The sequence below is a fragment of the Enhydra lutris genome, unplaced genomic scaffold (genome assembly GCF_002288905.1).
Source record: "Enhydra lutris kenyoni isolate GAN:26980312 unplaced genomic scaffold, ASM228890v2 scaffoldscaffold12, whole genome shotgun sequence".
Lineage (NCBI taxonomy): Eukaryota > Metazoa > Chordata > Mammalia > Carnivora > Mustelidae > Enhydra > Enhydra lutris.
Window position 1 is genome coordinate 80,085,084 of NW_019154096.1, and position 25,725 is coordinate 80,110,808.

Here is a 25,725-nt window from a genome sequence, read left to right on the forward strand (position 1 = left end):
CCCCCCCCCCCCCCCCCCCCCCCGTCCCCCCGCGGCTGTTAGCTTCTCCAGCGCCCCGCAGGCGTGCATGCGGCTCTCCGACGACCGCTACCGACTTCTGCTGCAGGAGGGCCACCGGCCCAGTTCGTGCTTGCAGGTTCCTACCTGCCTTCACTCCCCGCTGCCCCTGCGGCTTCCTTCCCCGCACCGGCGGCTCCGGCCCTGGAGGGGCGGCCGTCAGAAGCTGTCCGGCGGCCACTCCTTCCCCGCACCAGCTCCTGAAGGACGTCCTCCCCAGAGGTTCCACCACTGCCTGGGGTCCACCTTTGGCCACCTGGGCGCTTGGTCAAGGGCCCGGCGCAGAGGGAATCCTGCTTGGCCCGGGCCCGCTGCGAGGCTGTCGTTTCCCCCCTGGTGACTGGAAGCTCTGGCCGAGGAGAGCCCAAAGGGGGCCTGGCGGGCTCCTGGGGAGGACGCTGCCTCGGGAGAGGGGCGGGTCCCCTGCTCTCCGGGGGTGGGGTGGGGGTGGGTGGGGGTGGACGGGTGTCCGTGGGATGGCAGCGATCCCGGGGCCCCTCCGAGCCCGCAGGCCCGCTGACCCCCAAGGCCAGGGTCACCCTGGAGGGCGCCCCGCCCAGAACCTGCTAGCTCGGGCGGCCCGAAAGCGCCCTCCTCGTGCGTGCGTGTCTCCGGACTAAGGCGCACGTGTCCGCTCTGAGGGTCACGCACTGGTTCGCACAGGCGGCCACAGGCGACGCCAAGGCTGGTGGAGAAGGGAGTCCCGGGCCGGCCCAGAGGGGCCGCGTACGCATGCGCACCACTCTCTGTCCGGGGCTGCGCGCGCACTGCGGGGCTTGGCGCCTGCGGGACTCCGTACGGGCGTCTCCATGGCGACCGCGTGGGCCGGCAGCCGGCATTGTCGGGTTGTTGGGCTGCGGCTCTCCGGGGCGGGCCGTGCCGGGAGCCGCGGGCCAGCGCTGCAGGTGAGGCGGGGGTGCGGGCGGGTGAGGCGGGGTGCGGGCGGGGGTCGGGCGGGGGCGCCGCGGGCCGAGGGAAGGCCGCGCCCCGCGGGGTCCCCGCCGCGTCCCGCTGCCCTGGGGAAGACATCTCAGTCCGGAACTTAGGCCCGGGGTCCGAGCCGCCCGGCGCGGGGGGTGGGGACCCCGGCGCGGCCCCCCGCGAGGAGCCGGCTCCGCCCTACTTCAGCGGCTGCGGTTCCCACGGGGTCTCGGGACCGCCCCGCCGCGGGGAGGCTGCCGGGCGGGGGTCGCCGCACCCTCGCGCCGTCCGCGGCCGCCGGTCCCCGGGGGAGCCCCGCCGGGAAGGGCCCGCGCGTGTGCTGCTGCCGCACCTGGGGGCCTGGCCTGGCTGGCGGCCGGCCCTTCCCTGGCCCCGTCCCCGCGTGCGTCGCCCTCCCCCGAGGACGCGGTCGCCCCCAGCTGCGGCAGCCCCGCCGCGGAGGGTGTCGGCGCGCGGGCTCCGGCCCCGGCTCCCCTGCGCCGCGGTCCAGCGCCCGCGTCCTGCCGCGGAGCTGCTTCCGAAGCGCGGTTGGCCGCCCGGGGCCCGTCTGGGGTCCGTCCGGGGTCCGCCCGGAGTTCAGGATTCCATCTGGACAGACTGTCCCAGCGCCCGGCCTTGTGCCCCCCTGACCCCGTGGCGCCCCCGGACCGAGTGGCGGAGCGGCTGCGTCTCCGGGACCCGGGGAGCCTGACTCCGTGCGGAGAGCGGGGCGCCCTCCACGCCCGGGTCGCGGGAGGAGCATCCCGGCTGGCCGGCCGAGTGGGGAGCATCCCGGCTTGTCTGTTCCCCTGAAGTAGCCTTTCTTGTTTTGCGTCAGCGTTTTCCAGGAGCTGGAAGCTCAATTTCGGGGCTCCGTGGCGCGTGGTAGAGGGAGAAGCATAAGGTTCCGCCAGAACCTTCTTGACCTCCCGCTCCCTTCCTTCCTGCAAACTTAAATGTCAGATTTATGCTACAGCTTATTAAGGTGATGGTTTTGTAAGCAAGGGAAACCGTCGTGCTTCTGCTCCCCTGTGCCCCCGGGAGGACGCGTCAGGTCCCCTCCATGTTGCTGTGTCTCCCCTCCCCATCTCCAGGTACCTGCAGACCCAGGAGCATGAGCAGAGGAGCCGACCCGCTGAGAGATGGAAGGAAGCAGCTCCTGCGAGGTCCCCCCCGGGTCTGCTGGTCCGGAGAGCGGACCAGCTAGGGGCACCCCTGCTCCCCCCTCCAGAGAGGTTCACAAGGGAGCTCAGGGGCTCATCTTTTCTTCCTCGTCGGTTTTAGACTTGAGTCAAAGTGGTCTTCACCACTTAGGAGAGATCTTTAAAATTCCCAGCCTCGAGGTAAGTGGGCGTTTCATAGGGTGTTTGTGCTTCTGCCAAGTGGACGTGAGGGGCTTTTACTTAGAGTTCTCTGCTTAAGAGAGTGTTTCTAGGATGAGGGTTAGAAGAGGGTTAACTCGGGGTCTCATGTGGTGAGCACATCACAAAAGAGAAATTCCGGCAGGGGGACCCTCGTGGAGTCACACTGTGATACCTAGCCTCTCTTCTTGGGAAAGTCGTAAGCACCAAAAGCCGGTGGTAGAAAGCACTGCGGAAAGCACCCTTGATCTCCTGTTGAACCCCCCCGCCCCTCACCAAGACCTCCCATGTGGCATTAAAACAGGTAAACACCGTTTCTCACCCCTGCCTTGCAGGCGTCACATGCTGACTTTCCCCTGTGCCTGGTGCCTCGCCGGGCCCCCGCCAGCTGCTAACCTAGTGGGTACCATCTCATCCTCTAGGGTTTCTAGAATAAGGTTCCATCGGAGCACAGTGTGGACGTGAATGGGGCAGGAGTGCAGGGCTTGGGTTCCTGCTGCCTCGGACTCACGTAATTTCCTTAAACCTGGTTTGTCTTCATCTGGAACACGAGAAGGAGACCATTCTTGTGGGTCATTATGAGAATTAGGCTGTAAGGCTCGTGAAGTGCAGCGCCCACAGGGCCCGCGGTCACATCGTGCCCGTAAGGTGTCGGCTGCCATTTGGAGCACTTGCACAGAGCTGTCTGCTGGGGTGTCAGGTGCCCCGCTGCCGCGTGTCACATGCCATGCATTTGCGGTCACAGCCGGCCCTGCCCCGCTCTCTCTTCCCTGAGCGCCGACCTCTTGCAGTGAATTAATTCCTGGGTCATCAGGGCCGCGGTGTCTGAGCGCAAACACTCCCGACCGTGAACGAGGGCTCCAGCACGTCGTGAGCTTTACAGGACCTCCATGCACGAAGGAAGAAGAGGAAATTCTGAACTGTTCTTTAGGCTCAATAAAGAAACATCACAACTGTTCATGCCTCTCAGAAAACAGAGGTGGTTACTATGGCAACCAATCACGGAGGGAGGCGGCCGCAGTGTGCGGGCGAAGCAGTGATCTCTGAGGTCACCAGTCACGCGTCCAGAGATGTGCGCATACATGGAGCACAAAGAGGCCGTCTTTGCGGGTCCCACGCAAAGGGTAGGCTTCTGTGGTACTGTCACTTCGCTGGTGGCTGGAACAGCCCTTTGCAAAGAACAGCACCATCTCTTCCTGCCTCTTCTGGCCTTTGGGAGGATGTGTGGGTTCAGAGCTGAGCCCTAGAGCCAGCTTGGCCCGAGAGAGAGCAGGCCTGAGAAGCTTGGAGGCCACGCTGCCGCTGAGGCCCGAGCGGGCTCACGTCGAGGGACACACATGCTGTGCGGGTGTGACGGCCTGACCGTGTCCCAGAGACTGGCTGTGGCCAGCATGGTGTCTGGCCATGCCTTGGCAGGCTGGAGAGTTCCCACTGCATGCGCTGGTAAAGCCCCTGCCCTACCTGTGAAGACACGCGGTGCTCTGCGTTGGAGGCAGAGCTGGGCTTCATGATGCTGTGGCCGAAGGGGGTGGCTAGTCGCACAGGCTGCACTTAGGGCTCCTCAGTTGTGGTGGCCGCTGCTTCCTGGCCCCCCTCTGTGCAAGTCGCTGCTCACCCCGTGGACCCAGGCAGGTGGGTCATGTGACCCCTGCACAGGGGCAACACCAGAGCACAGAGAGGTTTGGGAGCCCACTCAGAGTCACACAGCTAGTAAGGTTCCAAATCCAGATTTGAGCCCAGAGAGTCTGGCTTCTGGGCCGTTCTTAACAATCGTGCCCCACCGGCTCGGCGGTAGAGGAGTTCGAGATCCTCATGGGACGTGCAGAGCAGTGAGGGGGCGCACCACATGCCACAGCGGCACCATTGCCTGGGGCACCTAGGCGCTCCGCCACTGAGCTTCTGGTTCCTGATCTCTGCTCAGGTCTTGACCTGACGGTGGTGGATTCAGGCCCCGCATTGGACTCCACGCTCAGCATGGAGCCTACTTAAAAATTCCCCACAATCATGCCACGCTTTACTACAGACTCTCACGTGTGCCATTTACACAGCTGCAGTGAGCGCCACGTGTGCTGACACGGCCCTGCCCTCCCTCTCACGTCCTGCGACAGCGGCTGGCTTCTGTGGAGCTGCTGGTGGTAACCGGACACAGCGGCCCGGCAGCCGAGGCAGACAGCTTTGTGCATGGTTCCTTTAGTTTCCTGTGAACTCTTGGCTTGGGTCGAGTCCCTGGGACCAGACTCGGCTCATGCCATTTGTCCACTGACCACAGTGACCGCGGGCTGCCTGTGACAGGCACTAGGGAAGGGGCAGGGACAGCAGAGCCCAAGAGGCGTCATGTGTGGGGCCTAGGAAGGAGGAGAGGGACTGAAACACTTGGAGAGTTGGTCTGGTGTTCAGGGGTATTTGCAGAGAATGTGTGGTGTGCGCAGCGGCTGTGGCTGAGCCGTCAGCCGTGAGGGAGCCACGGGGCCAGCCCGGGAGTCACTCTGCACACCCAAAACCTGGGCAGGGGACCCTGATGCTTTCCTTCTGACTCTCGTCTGCTGTTTATAGTGTCTAAGAGTAAGATCTTCTGGGATTTCTTTTCACTTGATGTGTGTGAGTGCAAGAGCCTGGGGTTCTTCTGGAAATGCTCTAGGTTGCATCATGTTTTAAAATGCAGTTAGACAAGACGTTCTCGTTTCTTCTCCCCGGAAGCAACTGCATCTTCAAAGAAATGCCCTCTGCGAGCTCCCCACAGATTTCTTCCAGTTGCTGCCGAACCTCACTTGGCTGGACCTCCGCTGCAACAGAATTGAAGCACTTCCTTCTGGGATTGGGTCTCACAAGTAAGTTGTATGTTTGTTTTTCCAGATTTGAGACCATCGTATGTTAAAACGTCTGAGTGCCAGCCCTTGTGCTGCTTAGCTCCTGCCCCTGATTGAATTTTGATTTCAATGCAGAAGCATTTAGCGCTGTTTTTAAAGCCAGCTGAGAGATGCTGTGGCTGAATGCACAAACGCACAGAACTGGGTCATAGTGCAGGAGGCTTAATAGCACGGAGAATGCTGGAGGCCACTGTGCCTCTGCTGGGCCAGCAGTGAGGTGTTTGCGCCACCTGGTTCCAGCTCTGACCGTCCTCGTGCGAAGCTGCCAGAAGGGTCAGGAGCCGGGCTGATGAACTGCAACCAGCCTCTCAGCTCCCAAGGCCTCGGGTACCCACTAGTTTCTGATAAATAACAAGAAATGCTTTCCATTTTGGGGAGCTGGAAACCCCAACGTAAGCAAGGCCTGTCATCCTGCCATGTTCCTGCCGCTCTGAACCCGGGGGCTTCATAGCACCCCCACGCCTGGAACAGACGCCGCGGCTCCCTCGTCCTCACGTAGCCCCGGCCAGTAGCCCTGGGTCCCCTCGTCCTGGGTCAGCCGCCTCAGACCCCCAGGAGCGGGGCTCACGGTGCGCTCCGCCTCCTGTCCTGACCTCAGCGCCTCCAGCTCCCGCTTCCCTCCCTGTCTGTGTTTCCTGACCTTGTGAGAACCTTCCGGTAAACACTGTAGGATCTCCTTTAATGTGAGTGCCTCCTGGGCAGAGGAGAGCACACGCATAGGCTGTGGGTGTGTGTCCACAGGGCGACGTGGGGGACGGCCAGGCGGCCCGTGTGCCGGGACACAGGAGGGAGAGGGGCCACCCTTGCAGGCTGGGCTCGCCATGTTGGGTTTCATTCTGACCTGAATGGTGGAGTCACGGAGGATTTGAGTGGAGAAGGTGGGACTCGACTTGGCCTTGAGGTCACTCTCTAAGGAGGGGGGTGATGGGCGGCTGGTGCGGAAGCAGCGGCCGGAGTCAGGCTGACTACACAGAGCTGCAGGCCACTTGAGAAGCCATTGGGGTTCGGGATGGCCATTGGTGTTGGAGGAAGACAGGTATGCCGGGGCGACCCCCCCTTCCTATGTGAGTAACCGTGTCCGCAGAGAGCCATGCGGCCACTGTGACTCAGCAGACCAGAGGTCTGTACAAGGCCCTTCCCGGGCCTGAGCTGTAGCTCACTGTTGTTCAGAGTGATTTTTAGGAAGTGAGCATTTTGTCATACGTCACAGTGAGAGAAAATCCCTGTGAATCATTTGTGCCTTCGCCGGCTCTGCAAGGAAGCAGCTGATTTCTGATGCTGAGCTGGGGTCTCTGGCTGGGGGAGTCGGAGCCGGGAGCCGCCTTCCTGGAGCTCCTGGACTAGTCAGGGTCTGAAGATCGCCTGCCGTGAGTTGTGCCACTGGACACACAGAACTGTGGCCTTGGCCCCCAGCAGGTGGCTGAGCCTTCCCGGGGCCTGCGCCCACCATGTCTCCTCTGGCCTGGCGGCCTCGCACGTCCTCCCAGCTTGTGGTCGCAGGTGGACCGGGAAGGCGTTGTTCTTCCCAAGGTCCTCATCTTTGGTGCCGAGGGTAATTCAGTGCTTTCTGTCCAGCAGCTGGTGCCCGCACAGCGAGGAGACGGATTGCTACTCAGAGGGCAAATAAGCAAAAACCCGTTCCCTGAGCACTATTCTTTCCCAGAAAGTAAGCCCGTAGCCCCCCAGCTTCGGAGTTCTTTGATTTTGCCAGTCAAAGCCAGCTGCTTAGTATTGTTTTAAGATACAGTTTTGCATGTGATTTATAGCCCATTATGTCATTAAAATTAGATCAGCTTGCCGAAGTGCTGAAACATACTCATCAGAAATGTTAAGTAATTATGGGCTTATTAAAAGCCTTAAACTTTCCGAAAAGCCTAATTAAAGCAGTGCCAGTGTTAATGCTCTCCCCTCTCGTTGCCTTGGACGTGTGAGCTTGTGCGCAGAGAGCGAGCCAGGACGTGCACGTCGGTATGTGCGCCCCTCGGGCAGGCAGCTCCGGCTCCGTGTGTGAACGTGTGCTCCAGGGGAGGTCGCCGGCATCACGGGGGCGCGGGGGGCACTGCTGATGGTGTACGGGGTCAGCAGCGTGTCAGTTCATTGCTCGAGGTGCACGAGAATATCCACACAGATCATTGCCTGGACACACTTTCTGGGGGATGGCGGGTCCCCATGGCCTCCGCCCACCACTGCCGACCCCCAGGCCTGCAGGCCAGTGCTCAGGGGCGCCCTGACACACAGGACCTGCTGCTGGGAAGCCCAGGCGCCCACCCACCTGCAGCCCCTGGTCTGCAGGTCTGTCTGTCCTGTGCAGAGCCAGCACCCACCCATCCTCCGCCTGCTTTCTGTGTTCCACAGCTAAAAGGGGCTGAACCCAAAACAAGTAGTTGAAGGGACACTGAAATAATGCACCTTTGTGTAATCAAGAAAAGTTCAATGGATAAAGTCTGTTCCTTTAAAACTTCAAATAAGAAGGGAAAGCCAAGAGAGCAAATGGAAAGAAAATTGCCTAATCTTCAAGAAATCTGATTTTCCTTTGGGGTTGCCAATCCAAAAATTAAGCTTAATTTAACTGGAATACTAGAGCTCTGAATTGTCCGTCTGTAAAATGGCCTTTTCCCTTCAAATCCTGTGGACTCTGGTCTGTTGTGATGTTGGAGTTTAGTTTGTTTCACCTTCGAGGTGAAATGAGGCTTGAGAAGGCTCCTCCCACTCACAGTGCAGGTTCGTTGATGGGATTTGTATGTGTGCCCAGCTGCTCCTCTGTACCCCAACCCTAACTGAAACCGGGGGACGCAGCTTGGACCCCCCCCCCCAGTCACTTGACCTACCTGGTGGCTTCCTAGGGCCGCTGAGGTCAGCGATAGAGGAGAAGGCGGCTAGGGGCTTTTCTCCAGGGGCTCGTGAGGTCTCTTCCACCGGGGCAGGCAGCCGGCCCCACACGGTCGGTGTCCCTGCGCGCCTGGAACACAGACAAGCCACCCTGCGCTGTGGGGCGGCTAGTGTGCTGGCTGGCAGGCCGTCCCTGGAGATGGGGTAGTACAGCGGGTTCAACAATCCCCTCAGAGCCCTGGGAGGCCCAGGGTGACGTGCGTACAGGGCGGCTGGGGCTGGGGGTCCTGCCCTCTGCCTGGACGCACCCCCCGCCTCCCGGCTGGAGACATGAGCCTCAGGGTATTGTGGTCTTTTTATGTCAGATTTCAGCTGAGGGTCCCTAAAAAGGGAAGGAGAAAAAGAAACTAATCCTTAGTGTATGATGCAGTCTTGAGAATTAAACGTGCAAACAGGGAACCTGGGGGCCGGGTGGCTCAGTGGGTTAAGGCTCTGCCTTCAGCTCAGGTCATGGTCCCAGGTCCTGGGATCGAGCCCTGCATTGAGCTCTCTGCTCAGCAGGAAGCCTGCTCCCTCCTCTCTCTCTGCCTGCCTCTCTGCCTACTTGTGGTCTCTGTCTGTCAAATAAATAAATAAGCCTTTAAAAAAAGAATTAAATGTGAAAAACAAAAGCAGCATAGTAGGGTAAAAGGGGCAAGACCGAGTTTAACATGAGGTATTCGTGTTTCCCCATCCCTGAGTAACTTTTCAGTGGGCACCTTGTATCCTGTCTCTCCAGGGTACATTTTGGGCAAGATTTTCTAGGAGATGTTACTAGGTACTAGGGAGGGGATCTGGAGTCAAAGGCCTAGAGAGACGCCCCTCATCCCGCCGTGCTCTGAGACTGCCCTGGCCCTTCACGGCGAGTGACCCCGCAGGAGGTGTGCAGTGTGGCAGAAGGCTCCCAGGTATTTCGACTGGGAAAAGTAATCACGGAGCATCTCTGAGGGCTGGGGTCCCTGCAGCACACCTCCGGGAACGCTGAGATTGGCAGTCTGAGCCCCGACAATGCCCAGAGATTTCCTGGTTGTCACGGCATCGGGAGGGAGTCCCCCTGGACTGGCGGGTAGAGAGCAGGATGCTGCCGGACGTCCCACAGGGGCAGGGAAGCCCCCCAGCAGACCGTCGCCTGGCCTGGGTGTCAGTGTGCTGAGGCGGAGAACCTGGCCTGCTGCTGCGACCACGAGCCACGTGGGCAGGCAGCCGTGGCCGCGCGCGTGGCCCGCAGCAAGCGTCTGCGCCCGCAGTGACATTGTCTCCTTAAAGAGGCGGCGAAGGAAGACATTTGATGCTGTATTATGGGGATGGTCATTTCATTTTCTGCTTTTTAAATTATATATTTTTTATTTTGTTTTAAAGGCATTTGAAAACTTTGCTTTTGGAAAGAAATCCTCTCAAAATGTTGCCTGTGGAGCTGGGTAAGTGTTCAAACGATCAAATAAAAGCTGGCTTTAACCTGCTGCTTTTCAAGCTCAGGCAGCCTGTACGTCCCAGGGGCGAGCTGGCTCCTGCTTTAATCGTCCCTTCCCCTTCCGTCCTTCCCGGGCTCTCGGACAGCACAGCGCTCGAGAGCTGTCGTGTTGGAACGTAGATCCACACGGAAGGTACGACACAGAGGGGAGAAGTAATTACTGCGGAGGGCTGCGTAGCCAGAGCACACCTTCAGGAAAGCGGGCCCCAGCGCTGCCCTGCGCAGTGGTGCTCCCCCTCTGTCCCTCCCCCGGGAGCCCGCGGGTCCTACAGCCTCTCCTCACTTCCCTGGCGAGCTTGGCCACTGGCATCTCCCTGACCGTGCACGTGTAAAGGGCCTCCTCTTGGACTTTCCGTAAGTTGACTCGGACCGGTACGGGGTGCTGGGCATGCGTGGTTCGGGCTCAGCGCCGAGCTGCTGGGGTTTATGCGTGGGGAACGTGTGTAAGTGTAGTGCTTTCATTTTTATTCCTTTTCCCGGCTGTAAATAGTGAGGAGGACGCAGAAGATGATGTTCTCTGGTCTGCGTCTGTCTGTCTCCCGTTCTTCTGCTCTTTGCTCTGTTTTGTTAGGTTTTAGTTGCTGTTCTTTTCCTAACCAATGGAGTTGCAGGCTTAGATCACTGTTTTGTTTTTTTTTTTAAGTTTTTATTTTGGGGGGGGAGGGAGCACAGGTGGGAGAAGAGGCAGAGGGAGAGGGAGAAGCAGGCTCCCTGCTGAGCAGGGAGCCCCATGTGGGGCTCGATCCCAGGACCCCGGGATCATGACCTGAGCCGAAGGCAGACGCTTCACCGACTGAGCCAAATCACCGATTTTAAACCTTTCTGTCCTAATCCATGCAGTCACAACTGGTGATTTCCCTCCAGCGCTGCCTTAGCTGCCCCCACAAGCCCCCACATTGCACATCTCCACTGTCATTCAGCACAAGATATTCTCGAATAGACTATGACCCATGGGCTCTTCCTGTTTTGCTTCATTTACACACAATGGGAGACTTTCTAATTCTCTTCCTTTGGTTGAATTGTAATTTAATGCCACAGACGCTGTGTAATTTTGGTTATTCGAAACTTGTTCAGGTGTGCTTTCCGGCCCAGGCTGCATTCTGTGTGGCAGGCATCGCCTGGTGCACGAGAGAAGCGTGTGTGTGCTCACGCGGCCACGTGATGAGATGTCCCATGTATTGGGTGAGGTCAAGTTGCTTGATCCCAGCGTTCAAACTGTCTACGTCCCTTTGTGTCTGTTTATTTTGCCAGTGCCCGCAGGACCGTGTTGAAATCGTGAACTATGTGCATTTGTCCGCCTTTCATTTTAGATCTGTCCACGTTTACTTTATATATTTTGATACTATGTTATTGGTTGAATAGAAATCTGGGATGTTTCTATTGTTAGTTTTGTTACTCTTGTGCGTGTAGTGTTACTGTGTTGTGGTTTTCATATGAGGTTCTCTGATGGCTGGTGACGTGGACACTGTCCTATGCTTATTGGCCATTCGGTGTGTATTAGTGATGAAGTTTTAGATACAGGTGTGGTTCAGTGGGGTGGAGTCTGGAGCCGATGACCAAGAACGAATTCGTGAGACGTCTTTGGTGCAGAATGGTGGTTTATTAAGGCGCAGGGCCAGGACCGGTGGGCAGGAAGCGCTGCTGCCCTGTGACCCCGAGGACTGGCTGGTTATGTGAGGACAAAGGGGTTCAGAAGGACTGACGTACGGTAAAGAAGACTGTCAGGATGCGGGAGGCCTGGTTATTGTCAAGCCAAGCTAAGTTTTGTTTCGTTTTTCTAATGAGGTACCGACATGAAGACAGTTGGAGTCTTCTGGAAGTTAGGTTGTTGTCAGTCACGAGGACACTGGTAAACTGAGGGAGACTCCTGTCCTGCAGGACTGTGATCTCTGCTCCTTAACCATCTGCTCTCAATGTAGGGCAGCCGGCAGTCCCCGAGGACTGCCACAGATGTCACAAGGTGGGGCTGGTGTAGGCCGCCAGCTTCCGTCTTGTCCTTAGCTAGCCTTTCGCTCCCCATCATCAGTGTGGGTCCTCCCCCCTTCTGCTTACTGTTTGTATGGTGCATGGTTTTCATTCTTTTGCTTCCAGCCTGTCTGTATTTACAATACATTGCTCGTGTTGTAGGATATGGTTGGGTTCACTCTTTTATCCAGTCAGACAATCTCTGCCTTTTTAATTTTCGTGGGTTTTTTTTTTTAAGATTTGTTTATTTATTAAGAGACAGAGAAAAAGCATGCACGTGTGTATGAGCAAATGGGGAGGGGCAGAGGGAGAGGTTGACCAGCAGACTCTACTGAGCAGGGGGCCTGCGGCTATGACCACAGCTGAAACGAGAGTCGGCTGCCCAACCAACTGAGCCGCCCAGGTGCCCCTATTTTGCCTTAATTCTTTTTTTTTTTTTTTCAAGATTTTATTTATTTATTTGACAGAAAGAGAGATCAGAAGCAGGCAGAGAGGCAGGCAGAGAGACAGAGGAGGAAGCAGGCTCCCCGCTGAGCAGAGAGCCCAATGTGGGGCTCGATCCCAGGACCCTGAGACCATGACCTGAGCCGAAGGCAGAGACTTTAACCCACTGAGCCACCCAGGCACCCCCCTATTTTGCCTTAATTCTTAAAGGACATTGTTCATCTAGAAATATGGTTGGATTCTTTTAATTGAGGACTTTAAAGAAGTTGCACTGACTCCAGGCCTCAGAGGTCCTTCATTCTTGGTTCTCCTTTATCAACTGTGATGATTGGTTTTGGTTACTTTTAAGGTTTTCTGTATCTTCGCTTTTCAGCAGTTTGACTATGAGGTACCTGGCTGTGGTTTTCTTTGTATTTAGCCTCCTCGGAGTTTGTTGATTTTATTCAATTTTTAAATTCACGTCTCTTGCCAAATTTGGGAGATATTTTGGTCATTAAGCCTTCAAATATTTTTCTGCTCTTGGTCTCTCTTTTTACCTATTTGTTGGAATTTTTGTTATTGTTCCACAGTTCACTGACCTTTTGTACATTTTAAAGTCCACATTTTTATGCTCTTCAGAGAAGATAACATCTTCAGGTTTATGAGCCTTTCCTGTCATCTCCAACGGGCTGTGAACATTGCCTAGTAATTTTTTTCAGATACTGTATTGCCAATCTTAGAATTTTCATGTTTTATTAGTTACTATTTTCTACTGAGAGTTCTTATTTTTTCATTTGATATGAACATATTTTTCCTTTAATAATTATTTGGATTATATCTTGGATATTGTGATAGATACATTGCAGAGATTCTGGATTCTGTTATATTCCTCTTTAGAGTGTGGGTTTTTTAAAAATAGGTAGTTACGTTCCGAGGACTGAGACAGACTGCAAACTCTGTCTGCCTGGCGGAGGGCAGTAGCTGTGGCCATGCTGTCCTGCACGTGGGAAGTTCAGGACTGTGAAGACCATGTACACGGAGACGGAAGGCTCCCCTTGGCTGTCCCCTCTCTGGAGTCCAGGCCTTCACGCTTTAGCTGCTGTGGTAGCTCTACAGGCCATCCTCTGGCACTGCAGGTCGTTATGACCGTAAGGGCTTCTGTCTGCTGCAGCTTCCCTGTGTGGTGCAGAAAGCTTTACAGATGCTACACTCTTTCGTGTCTTTCTCTTCTCGGAGCTGTTGTTCCTCCTCTCGTTTCTGCCTGCTTTCCATTTCTGTCTTGCCCGGTTTCCACAAACGATCTCCTGCAGAGTTGATCTGATTGGAGCTGCTCCAGCACTGCTGGAAGTAGGATCCCCTCAATGTACCACGTGCAGCGTTGCCGAGTGGTTCTCTAGGAGCCACGTGCACGTCCTTGACCGACGAGCGCCTGCAGAAATGAGTGCTCTTCCCGTTGCCTCCTCCCTCCTCTGTCCTGTCGTTTTCATAGATTTTGCTTTTGTCTTGCTGTAAATCCGGCAGATACATCTTCAACTGTCCATATTTATTTATATTTTCTTACATGTTTACTCTTCATTTCTCAAAGTTCCCTGCTTCCACCTGGGATGACCATCTTAGCCTGAAGATCTCTCTTTGCTATTGTCAGTTAGTCTTTTGGTAATGAATTATTCAAGTTTGATTTTCTAAAAAGGCATCTTGATTTTCCCATCATTTTTGAAGAATATTTGACAGAGTGTAAGAACCCAGATTTCATTTTAAAGTGTCTTTATTGTCTTCTGGCTTCTAGTCTCTGTTGAGAAGTCAGCTGTCAGTCTTACTGCTTTTCCTTTAAAAGCGATGTATCTCTCTTGTCTGGCTGCTGAGAATGCTTCTCTTCGTGTTTGATCTTCAGCAGTTCACCTGTGAGGTGCCTGGGTGTGGCTTTCTTTGTATTTACTTTATCTGGGGCTCCCTGAGCTTCTGGAATCTGTTTATTGATGTCTTTAATCAGATTTGGAAGATCCCTGGCTGTAAACATGATTTCTGTAGATCGGGCTTCTTTCTCCTTCTCTTCTCCTCCTGGGCCTCCAATCACATGGGTGTCGGGATTTTGATTCTGTCCCACATGCCTCAGATACACTCTTCTTTTCCCATCCCCTTTCTCTTTGTTCCATTTGCCCAGTTCTGTCTTCTGCCGTTAAGCTCAAGTGCGTAGTGCAGTGGTGGCGAGCTGGGCGAGGAATTGTGTGCACGGCAGGGAGTTCTGAAGTTGCGAGTTCACTTTAGTAATTGCCGCGGGCCGGCTCCGGTGAGCGCTCGTCCTGCAGCAGGACGGTTTTGGTGAATTCGGCCCCTTGAATGCAGGATCTTCCAGCCTCCGAGTATGTCGCTCCCCGTCATCCGGCCTCCGCTCTCCTCAGCCGGGAGTTACTTCCGCTGTCCCCTTGTGTGTGTGTTTCTCTTGCTCTGTTTTCAAGATCGTTTACTTTTCTTTGCATTTCAGTGGTTTTGACGTTTCTAAGTGTGATTGCCTTTGGCTCATCTTGCTTGATTGTTGAATGTCCTGGAAGTTACACTGTCTGTCACCCAAGCCTTTGCCCAGTGCCATCGTGTGGCGCTCTGCTCGCCCCCTTGTCCCCTGGGGCTTGCCACGCTCCCAGCAGCCAGCACGCACGCTGCCCCGCCGACGTCCACGCACCTGGTTTCACTGATCTCCCCTCTGACCGTCAGCGAGGGCGCTTTTTATCTCGCGTTCACGCGTTTCCTCCGTCGTCCGTGTCTGCCGTCGGTCCCTCTGGTGCACTTTTCTTCCCGGGCTTCGTATTTGCAACTCTAGGACTGTGGTTTGGTTCTTTCTTAGAATTTCTGTTTTTGTTGACATTCGAGACTTGTTGAGTCATTTTACCATGTTTTCCTCTAATTATTTAAACGTGGTTTTCTGCGTTCCTTTGAACATATTTGTGGCTCCTTCGAAGTTGTCTGCTTCCTCCGATATCCGGACTGACGTGTGGACAGTTTCTAGTGGCAGCTTGTTTCCTGAGTGTGGGTCGCAGGCGCTTTTCCTTTATATCCCCTTGAGGGGTTTTGTTACTGCGCAGCCGCTCCTCGTGACGTGACTTTGCGCCCCACTTCGGCTGGTTTTCCTGCGTCCCCTTGTTTGTTCACTCGCTCTTGTGGCCGGAGCTCCGTCCGTGCAGTCCGCCTTCCCTGCACGCTTTTTCAGAGTAAATTGCAGACATCTGTCCATCTGCCCCAAATCCTCAATGAGTCTTTATTTTTTTCTTTAATATGCAAACAATTTCCTCTGCCTGTCGATTCCGCGGAAGAGAGTATGAAGTTCCGGGCTTTCTCCTTGCGTGCAGGGAATGTGACCTCGCTGAAAGCACTGAACCTGAGACACTGCCCGCTGGAGTTCCCCACTCCGCTCGTGGTGCAGAAGGGACTGCGTGCGATCCTGGCCTATCTGCAGATCTATGCCGCCCAGCACTTCGCCCTCCAAGATTTAACTTCTCAAGGTTTGTGGGACAAGTACTGCAACAAACAGTGATAACACCGAAGTTAGTGCTTTTTAAAGCCAGGACCAGGGAGGCTGTCTCGTCCCTAGATGTCACAAGGAGTACACAGGGGCCTCACGTGTCCTCTGCGGGACTCACACTGTGTTCAGGCGTCTGCGCTGACCTGCCAGAGCAGTGTCTTTTCTTGGTTCTGTATTCCTGGGTTTGCGTTCTCCGTGCCCATGATAGAGCCTGTTGGGGGATGAGGGAGCCCTGCAGTCACACTGAGATGAGGTAGAGATCAGGGAGAGTTATAACTGAATGCTTACGAAAAAGTAAGTATTCCAAACATTTACTTCGGAATATCTAAACATTTACTACTTAAAACATGACGTCTAGAACGAAGAAAGTGCATACATTTGGAACAGCCACGGTAGTTCTATATGTGATCTAGTCATACCGTGTAAATAATGAGTCTACCTCGGTAACATAAGGAACGCCCGAAGTGAGGAGACAGTGCTGTCGTGCTCAAATCATCTTCATCCAAAATCCAAACAAACGGCCCCCGCGTGCCTACTTTTAAAACACTGATTGTATTTGCAAAGTGTCTTGGTTTGAGTCCCCCAGAAGCTGCTCCCGAGTCAGGAGTCAAGGGCCAGTAACTGACTGGGGAGGAGATCCCAGAGGGCAGGGTGGAGGCTGAGGCAGGGGAGATGGGGAGGGGAGGAAGCCAGCATGGCGGGGAGTGGGGCAGATATGGCCTGAACCAGTGCTTGGTCCTGCTGGCTGCCACTTGGAGCAGAAGCCCCACTGGGCCTCCACGGTCACACGTAGCCTCTTGGGTGCCGCCCACGTTGACCAGGTCAGGACTGGTGATCTACGAGGTGATACTTGTCAAGGGCCACTGCTGAACTCAGGTCCAGGAGTTCCTCCCAGCAGAGCGAGGGAGTAGGGCACGTGTGCCGCGGGACGGCACACTTGGTTGAGTCAAGGGCTTCCCCTAGGGGCGGGCGCCCAGGTCTCCAGCCCTGCAGGAAGTGAGGCCGGCAGGCTCTGGAATGGTGAAGGCCACGGGCATGTGGTGGCGCCAGCGGTCAGCTCATGCATCTGTTTTGTCTGCTGCCAACCTGTTACTAGGAATCATGAATCTCCTTGTTTCCCAGAGAGTACACCAGCCTGACCTCTTAATTGTGGATCAGAATCCACTGCCATCACTCAGAAACCCAAAGCCAAGAAGGAGTCTATGTCAGCATGAGCTGTGCTGATTCTCTCCGGTGAGGGTGGGGGATCTGCCGTGGGAGGCTGGGGTTACTCGTCCGGAGCTGGCCCAGAGCTGGTCCGTTCATGAGGGGACCTTTGAGCCTAGTCCTAAAGGCAGGAGTATTCCTGGCGAATTTTCTTACAGGTAATTTATCTAGAGATGAAAGTGTTTAAAGTCACCAAAAGTATTCCAAAGAGAAAACAGTAGGCATGTGGGCTAAAAATTGGTAAGAAATAAAGATATTAAAAGATCTAGGGTGGTAGGGAAATAAGTCTGTTTATTTGCATAGATTTATACGGAGTGTGATGGCCACGGGGCAGGGGGAGCTTCCCCACCCCTCCCAGGCCTTCCCTGCAGAGAGAGCCTACCCCCAACCCCCCCACCCAGACCTTCTCTGTAGATGGAGCCTGCACACCCCCCCTTCTCTGCAGAGGGGGCTGGTCACTGGGTCTGTGTGGTTCTGGGGAGCTGGTGTCCAAGTCCAGTCTACTACAAGAATGTTGGTCGTCTTAGTGATTTCGCCAATTACAACGATGAACCGAAGTGAGCTGCCGCAGCCCTCGTTGTATTTGTCTGAGGAGGAAACTGTGCCCGACGAAGACGCCATTCCTTCCCGGGAGGCGTCCTTTTTCCCGCCTGTCGAGAAGCTAGACCTGAGTGAGCTGAGGAGGTCCGCCGACTCCTCGGAAGACTGGCCGGGCGAGGAGGAGATCAAGCGCTTCTGGAAGCTGAGGCAGGAGATCGTCGAGCAGGAGCGAGCAGAACTGCTTGAAAACCAGCTCTTGCCGCTGGAGCTGCCCCCAAACCTCAGGGCAGCCTTAAACACGGAGGAGAAAGTGCATTCCAGCCCGAGACACGTGCTGAGGTAAAATTCAGAAGCTGTGGCGTGTTTTCGGATCTTTCCAGAGTTGTAATGTGATTTTGCAGTTAACTTCTCGGATGCCAGGCTGTGCCTGGCCCGCGTTCATTGTGCAGTGCACGCCAAGCCTGGCTTGGGGTCGTGGTTACCCAGAGTGAGGACCCCACAGTGAGGATTACACAAGAGAAGACCCCGTGTGTGTGTGTGTGTGTGTGTGTGTGTGTGTGTGTCCGTGCGCACGCGAGCGTGAACATAAATGTAAAGGGAGTATTTACCGGTGAATGTAGACCATGTGTTCCCGGGGTGGGGGGAGCCTCTCCACTGGGACAGGGATTGGGGGCGGGGGCGGGGGCCGCAGAACCCTCGTGCTTGCTCTGGCTCACGGCACCACACAGCTGAGCTCTGTGGACACAAGGACGCGTGTCCGGCGTGTCTGTGAGGGTCCAGCTTTGTGGACGGGCTGTTTGGACGGGTGAGCGTGCGCGGTCAGGGCCGAGCCGCACAGAGAAGCGGACAGAAACCTCGCATTTACTGCGCGGGGGGTGTTTGGGGTTTATCACACTGTTCTTTCCCCGGTTCTGGGGCTTGAAAACTCTGTGAGGTCTGATTAACGGGTGACCATCTCGGAAGCTGTGGAAGCATGTGAGGTGGGTGCCCGGCTATGACGCGGCCTTGACAGTCCCACACCTGCCGCGTAGAAACCTCTCCCTCCCCGTCCTCCCCCGGTCACGGATCCGCTTCTGAACAAGGCCGGGAGCTCATCCTGCTGAGTCCCGGCTGCCCGGCCCACGCGCTCCGGGATTCTGCGGGAGTTTCAGACTCAGAGTCGGCCCGCAGCCCCTGGCGCCCAGGCTGTGGGGCCCTGGGAGGGCAGCCGCGTCACGCCATCTGTCCCCCCGCCCTGCTGTACACGGTGCATGTTGTGTTCTAGCACGGGCCCTCCGAGGGCGAGTGTGTCTCGCCGGGGCTGGGACTGTAGGAAGAAGCTCCCCTCTGTCAGGAGTGTCCTGCCGGCCCTGGCACCATCGCTGCAGCGCGCCGGGCTTCCCACCAGGAGGCCCCAGGAGACCGGGACTGCGGCCACCCGTGAGCACCGGGAGAAGCAGGCGGAGACAGGGCAGCGGAGACGGTGAGTGCTTGTCCGCACAGCTGTGGCCCTGCTCCCACGGGGGTCTGGGGCCAGGCCTGCTGGTGGCGACTCCTCTGGAGAAGGGCTGGCTTCTGCTCTTCGTCTGGCTTGGTCTCGGACCGCCTTGGACACAGGCCTCGGGCCGTCACTGCCCCGTGTCCTCTCCAGCCCGCCTGCTGTCTTTTTCTCTGGCTTCTTACTCTCTCAGCCCCTCTTCCCCTCCTGCCAGTCACCTGGCTCACAGCTGTGTTCTAAGGAAAGGTCCACGCTACAGACGTGCGCTCAGGGACAGCCCACTCTCGTCCCGCCTCGCGGGCCGTGTCGCTGGCTACGGCGATCTGGTCTGCCCTGTAGGAGCCCAGCTGGGGCCTGTCCTCACGGCCGCCTCTGTCCTCCAGCTCCACCGACCACCCATCTCCCCTGAGCTCTGGGCCCCGGGAGGCCGTCCAGTGTGGACTGTGTCCGTAGGACCCCAGTGCCCCTCTCCTGGCTGGGTTTGGCCAGTGGGGGCCCCAACAGGAGACTGGAGAGGAGGGAGAGAGGGAGGTCAGGGTCTTTCTCCCCCGGCTCCTCCCTGTGAGTCTACCTGAGTCCCTCCTCCTGGAGCTTGGGGTGGCTGCGGCCCCTATTCCAGCCCCGGGCTCCTGCTCTGGCCCTGGGGGCCACCCACCGCTGCCCTTGTGAACAGACTTTCCTCAGCCCTTAAAATCATCCCGCATGTGCATATTTTCTCTCAGGACCCTGATGGGGACAGACTTGCTGACAAACGCAGTGTGTCAGTGGTGCACCTGCCTGGTCCCCACCCCAGAAGGCACCCTGTCCTGGGGATCCAGTCCCTTCTGTGGCAGGAGGGAGCACTCAGGACCTTAGAGCTGCAGGGCTCACAGGGCTCCCAGCTCTGGGCTGGGGTGACCCTCAGGGGTGTGTCTGTGCTGCACTGGGAGTCCTTGCCATCCCGGCAGGGTCACGCCGGGCCACAGGTGCCGGACCGCCACCCGGCCTGAGCTTAGGCCATCCCCCCGAGAACCCTCAAAGAGGCCCTTGGCAGGAGTCTGGGCTCCAGGGCAGGCAGGTCCTACTGCTTCACCCCAAGCTCACACGGCTTTGCAGGGCGGGTCTGCAGAGCTGGTACACCCGTGTCTGGGCTCGCGACAGAGCCCTCCTAGAGCAAATGCACAGACTTGACCCTGACCACCAGGGTGCCAGCCCTCCCCTCACTGCTCCCGTTCCGTGCTGCAGGTGCGTCCCCCTCCTCCCTCTGCTCCCGTTCCGTGCTGCAGGTGCGTCCCCCTCCTCCCTCACTGTGCCCCCTTTCTTAATGGCCCGTGTGGCATCTCTGCCCTTCCCGGCCCAGCCTGTGGTCCAGACGGTACACAGGACAGTGTGCAGGGCGCTGGCGCTTGAGGAAACGCTGGCCACGGCGGGATGCAGGGGGCAGGGAGTCCGCTTGCCCAACAGCTTGGCGGGCTCAGGCGCTGCCCGCAGTGCCGCACTCCTCCGTGGAAAGAAGCTCTTGAATTCAGGGGCCGGGGAACGCTCTCTTCTTGATTTCCCTGCCATCAGCCTGAGATGATGTTCCGTGGCCTCCTTGGTGGCCGCGGGCAGAGTGCTGTCCTGTGGCTCTGTTCGACTCAGCACGGTCTGCGGGCCACTGTCACACCACCTAAGAACCTCACCCCGGGACCTCGGAAAGGCTGGGTCCCTTCCGTCTTATTTCTCCAAGATGCTCAGATGGAGGCCTTGTGTCCAGGGGCACAGCGAGGGGTGCGGCCGTGGATGTGGAGCAGCGGAGAGCCCGGCTTGGCTGAGGCAGGGGCTCAGGAATCCCTGGGAGGGCACAGCAGCGTGCTTGCAGGAGAGGAAGGCAGGGGACCCCCGAGTGTGCTGTGGGTGAAGCCCGGGGCCAGCGAGGACGTACTGGGACCCCGTCCCGTCCCCAGAGCAGCCTCCATAGCCGAGCCAGGGCTTGGCTTTTACGTTCAGTTCAGAAATGTCGCAAACGTCTGCTGCTCAGCCTCACCTCTGTGCTGCGGGCAGTATCGCAGGGGTGCTGTTGCCGGGAGGGCCCGGTGCGGGGGCAGGGGGGTGACGGTGCGGGAGGGGGTCGCCGTGCAGGGGGCGTGGGGGTGACGGTGCAGGGGCAGGGAGGGGACCATGAAGGCCTTTGACACCGAGCTGGTAGCCAGAAGCCGGCCTGTTCTCTGGGAGCAGGCCACTGCTGGCAGGGGCTGGGGGTCCTGCTTGTCCCCTTGCACGAAGCCGCAGGACAGGAGCAGACGAGCTCCTCCCCTGTGTCTGGGTGGAGGGACGGGACGGGTTTGGGGCGGAGCCCTGCTGGGGCTGTTTCGGGCTCTGCTGCGAAGGTGCCGCGTATCCCCTGCTCCAGAGACGAGCGAGTGCTGCGGGAGTTGCGGGAGCACGCCCAGACCAGGAGGACGGCGGAGGAGGCGCCGAGCGAGCCCCTGCCTTGGTGGCGGAGTCTGGTACGGGGGGCTGGGGGGGAGGGGTCCTGTCCAGCCCTGGGGCATGGTGGTCCCTGCTATGCAGACGGAGCCTGAGGCCAGAGAACAAGCAGACCCCTGCAGCCCCGCCACCTCCTGCCGGCCCTCTGAGCGGACTGTGTCCTTCCCGTGTGAGGAGTCGGGTCTCTGGCCAGTGGAGGGGAGGGGACAAGTACCCCCACCCTAAGGCTGAGGCACACCGCAGTGTCCTTTTGGGGGTCCTGGGCTGGGGCAGCCTGGGGATCAGGGTGGGGGGCTGCACGGCTGTCCCCTCTGTGCCTGCACGCCAGCTCCCAGGTCGTATGGGGCACACTCCCCTGAGTGCGCGTGTCTCCCCATGTCTGCCCAGACCCGCCACGGGTCTGAACGCAGGCAGCTGGGGCACCCAGCTCGCTCCCTCCCCCGTGAGTCCCCGGGGTGGCTTCAACCCTGTCCTGTAGGAGGCGGCACCTGCTCGCGACTGCCCCATGTCTGTGCTGTCGTCCTCTGAGTGGAGGCCGCTGTGGCGGACGGCAAAGTTTTGTCCACGTAGCCACCCCCACCCCAGCTCCCGCTCCCACACAGACCGCCGTCCATGGGAGGGCTGCCGGGTTTGCCGGGACAGCCTGCCCCGGCACCGTGTCGCCCGCCTTGCCCTTCCGGGCACACAGACCAGCTGTGTTGTCGGGTGGTTTCTACAACTGGGCTGAGGCATCGTGTCTCACCGAGAATACCACAGAGGGGCCGTCCTTTCTCTCTGGGATCCCGCACGGCGCCCTGGGGCTCTGGTGTCCATCCACCTGTTCCCCGTTTGCGGGTCTGTGTCCCCCTAGCCGCTGACAATTGTTGGGGGACACTGGGCGGTGTGCAGAGGCATCCCCATGCCCTTCCTCCCACTGTCCTCCAGGCGGGCTCTGGTCTGCCGCGGGCGCCCCAGCTCGCACCTTCCTGCCAGGAATGTCTGTGTGAGTGACGCCGCCTCGCCTTGCCCGTGGCCTCTGTCAGTTTAAGCGAAGCAACGGTTTGGCTCGCAAGCAGGTAACGGGAGGACACGCGTGTTTCCGAAGCCGGTGTCGTCGGGGTCCTGGATCCTGCCTGCGTGGCCCAGGCCCCAGGTCCTCAGAGCGCCAGGCGGGCTGGGACTGCGGCCCTTCCCACAGAATCCGCGTGCGCTCCGATACCTGCACTCGTGCGCGGGAGACCTTTCCCGGGAGACAGCAGAACCTTTGGTTCTCAGACTCATCCTGGACCCAAACCCGTTGTCTGCGGAAACTGTTAGAGCGACGGCAAAGCCAAAGCAACTTCGAAGGAGGCCACACTTCCCACCCTTCACCTCGTCCCCGCGCTGGGGCGGGCTGCCCTCTGCTCCTGCCCGGCGTGCACGCCTGCTGCTGTCGCGGGGTCTTCGCGGTCCGCGTCCTGTCCCCTCTGTCCCATAAACATTCAAAACTCGTGTTTCGTCATCTTCAGAACAGACTTGCACAGGCAGACACTCTAAAGAACATCTTCAGAGCTTCGTTATTGCAAAAAGTTGGACACTTGGGAAAGTGGGGAGGTGGCCCTAAGCACCCCAGTTACGGGTTACCCCTGCGGCTGCCGGGAAGGACGAGTTGGCCTGGTACCTACCGACTGGCGTTTCTCCCGAGTTCCTACCAGTTAAAACAGCCCAGGTGGAGACAGCGGAGACTCACGCTGGTCTGTGAGAGCGTATGCTGCGGCCTGGCGAGGACACGTGTGTTCCTTGTCCCCACAAGGCTGTGACACCCTGTGGGACCAGGGTTGCTGGCATGTCTTATTCATAACGAGACCCGGGGAGCACAGCTGAGTCTCTGCATGCGGGGGTCTCAGGGTGGGGCCCTAGTGGCCTGGCCCCGCGACTGGTCACTGGAGTGGGGCTGCGGCTCCACGCCTGTCCCAGAGCCTCGTCCTGTGCGGCGCTTCCGGAAGCTGTTCCTCAGTTAGGGCCTCTGGGACGGGCAGTGCGCGTGAGCAGGTGTGTCCAAGTTCCACGCGCCACTCTGGCGGGTTCTTCACCCCGTGGGGTGGTGAGAGCCCTGCTTGGCCGGTGGTCAGCCGGCGGCATGGGGGGCAGCCCGGCCTGAGGGACCGAGCCCTGCTCCTGGGGGGCCTGCCCCACCCTCCGGGGCCGGTGTCAGGATGGAGCTGGGCTGTGGGCTGCTGGCTGGAGATGTTACCCCGCGAGCTGGAAGCCGGCCCACGGTGGGCATGGAGGTAAGGGTTCCGGGAGCCGTGGGTGCCAAGCCTGGAGAAAGCGCCCAGCCGCTGGCCTCAGCACAGGGCATGCTCTCGTCCGAGCTGACAGCACCTGCCCAAGGGGCCGCCGCCCCGCTGCGTCCTTGCTCGCCCAGGTGGCCCTCGCCTTGCCGAGGCTACAACACACTTGACCGCCTTGATGGGAATTTCCAAGCACGTGGGACAGAGGAGGGTGACGCAAGGGCCAGGTGCCTCGTGGGGTTCCGCAGACCCTCTCCCCATACCCCGCAGCTGAGAGAGTTAGACCCACGCGTCCCGTCCTTGCCCCTGCAGACACTTAGTGTGTGTCCTTCAGGGACCAGGACTCAGCACGACCACAACACAGGACCACTGCCAAGAACCACTAGGAAATAAATGCTTTCAGACCACCAGCTGGTCCGTGCCCAGTGCTGCCACGTGCCGCTGGACCAGTCTTAGCTCCTGCCCTGCCCTCCCTGAGCCCCAAGACCGCTGGCTCCACTCCCAGCCCAGTGCCCGCACCCCATTGTCACCCAGGTCCTGCCCGGAAATAGGACTCTGCACGTGCCCAGCTGTCCCTTCTCAGCCCCTCCCAGCGCTCCCCAGCTCTGCTGGTGGTGGGGGCCCTGCTAGCTGTGGGGTGGGAGCATTCTGGCCTCCCCCTTGCCCTCTCACGCACCCCTTCTTACCCCGACCTTGCCAAGCCCGACTGCTCCTCTGGGCTTTACCATTCACTTAGCAGGTGACCTTGAGAAGAGAGAGGCCACCAGAAGGGCCAGTACCGCCCACACTTGCCCTGGTTGTGTCCTCCACCGGCGGAGCAGGGACTTCTGCCAGCTGCCCCCTCTGTGGGCCCACGTCTGCTGCTCCTAGCCTCCTAGGCACTTTGCTGTGGCACACAGACCCCTTCCTTCCACCAGCTTCCCCTGAGACCCAAGGCCGGGGTCCAGGCCGGGCAGCATTCTGCAGGGCGCCTCCCTGCCCAGGCCCTCCCTTGGTGCCCCCAGCTCCTGGAGGGAGACGTGCTCTCTGCCCCCACTAGCCCCTCTCCTGGACTCTCCCCGGACCACCTCGTTGTCGGGCCCAGCGAGAAGCAGCTGTTTTTGTTCTGCTCAGGTTGGGTGTCCCCAAGGTGCCAGCCTGTCCCTCCTCTCAAGGCTGCGGGACACTCGACACCCCATCCTTTCATCCATTCTGGGCGCTCGGGTCCCTGCCCCCTATGGCTGCTGTGAACACGGGGGTGCAGACACCTGTTGGAGTCCCTGCGCTCAGCCCTTGGGGGCGTGTGTCCACGGGGCAGTACTGGAGCTGACTTCTTGCAGGTTAACTCCAGTTGGAGACACGACTCCCGTGACGCTCTGCGAGAAGGTCACCCCGTGCTGCAGACCTGGGAGCCACGTGGAGATACTGAACACAATCACTGTTGCATTTTCTAGCCTGGAAACTGAGGAGTGTCTGTATGACCTGGAACGACATGAAGTTTTTGTAAATCAGAAATACAGAAGTTCTGGGACTGACGATGGAAAATTTTAGGTTCATTAAAATGATACTTCTAGATGGACTGAAATGCCGTAAAGTCCAAAGATAGAGGAACATATTTGTAACATGCGTTGAGACAAAAGTTATCTATGAAGAGTGACCACAAATAGACTTTTAAAGAATCTGGTAGAAAAGTGGGCAAGGGGCAGCCGCCAGGGGAAAGCCGATGGTGACAGGCAGGACGGAGGCTCGGCCGGCTCAGGCGTCCACGCACAGAGACACACGCCCGTGGATTGCGCTGTCCTCTACCAGGTGATCGCCTCCCAGTGAGAGCCAGCCCTGCGCGTCCTCCCCAAGACATGGCTACATCAGGCTCTGTGCTGTCCTCGTGTGTCGTCGTCCTCCCACCCCGCAGAAGGGCTGAGGGCCTGCAGGGAAGGGGACGGACAGGGCACCACCCAGCCACCTTGTTTCCCGCCTGGCCCCTAGTCCTTGCTCTCGGCAGAGGGCTGGGGATCTGGAAAGTCTTTTCCAGGCTCTACAGAGGGTAAAACATGGCTGCAGCTTCTTTCCGAGTAACGTACTTTTATGCTAAACAAAATGAAGTTGTGTGTCTGACTTTGAAAAGCACTTAGCGAATTTACTACGTTTGTTCTTTTCTTCCTGTTGGAATAACATTTCGGAAAGTCCTCGTTATGTGAAAGTGGGTCAGCTCCTGCTCTCCTCTCACTCCGCCCCCGCCCCGGGGGGTTAAGCGTCTTCTAAGGGTCAGGCATGTGACGACCAGACAGACCAGGTGCCTGTAATCCACTTAGAGGTGCCGCGCTCGTGAGACCGCTGCGGGCACGGTCTGGGTAACCGCTACACTGATCCCACTTA

The 25,725-nt window shown here is 58.2% G+C and overlaps 1 protein-coding gene across 3 annotated transcripts; it reads left to right on the top strand.

Moving 5' to 3' along the window:
• Positions 1-2,120: 2,120 nt before the first annotated feature.
• Positions 2,121-25,413, top strand: LOC111145215 (leucine rich repeat containing 27). 3 transcript variants are annotated; one of them, XM_022499953.1, is made up of 8 exons: positions 2,121-2,321; positions 5,037-5,167; positions 9,434-9,492; positions 15,275-15,427; positions 17,181-17,532; positions 18,458-18,655; positions 21,042-21,138; positions 22,174-25,413. In XM_022499953.1, the coding sequence occupies exons 1-8, from the start codon at positions 2,121-2,123 to the stop codon at positions 22,894-22,896; spliced, it is 1,914 nt and encodes a 637-aa protein (XP_022355661.1). In that variant the 3' UTR covers positions 22,897-25,413. The 3 variants fall into 3 exon arrangements, with proteins under 3 accessions (XP_022355661.1, XP_022355662.1, XP_022355663.1); XM_022499954.1 differs by having other exon boundaries at positions 18,506-18,655; XM_022499955.1 differs by having other exon boundaries at positions 22,043-22,237.
• Positions 25,414-25,725: the final 312 nt, after the last annotated feature.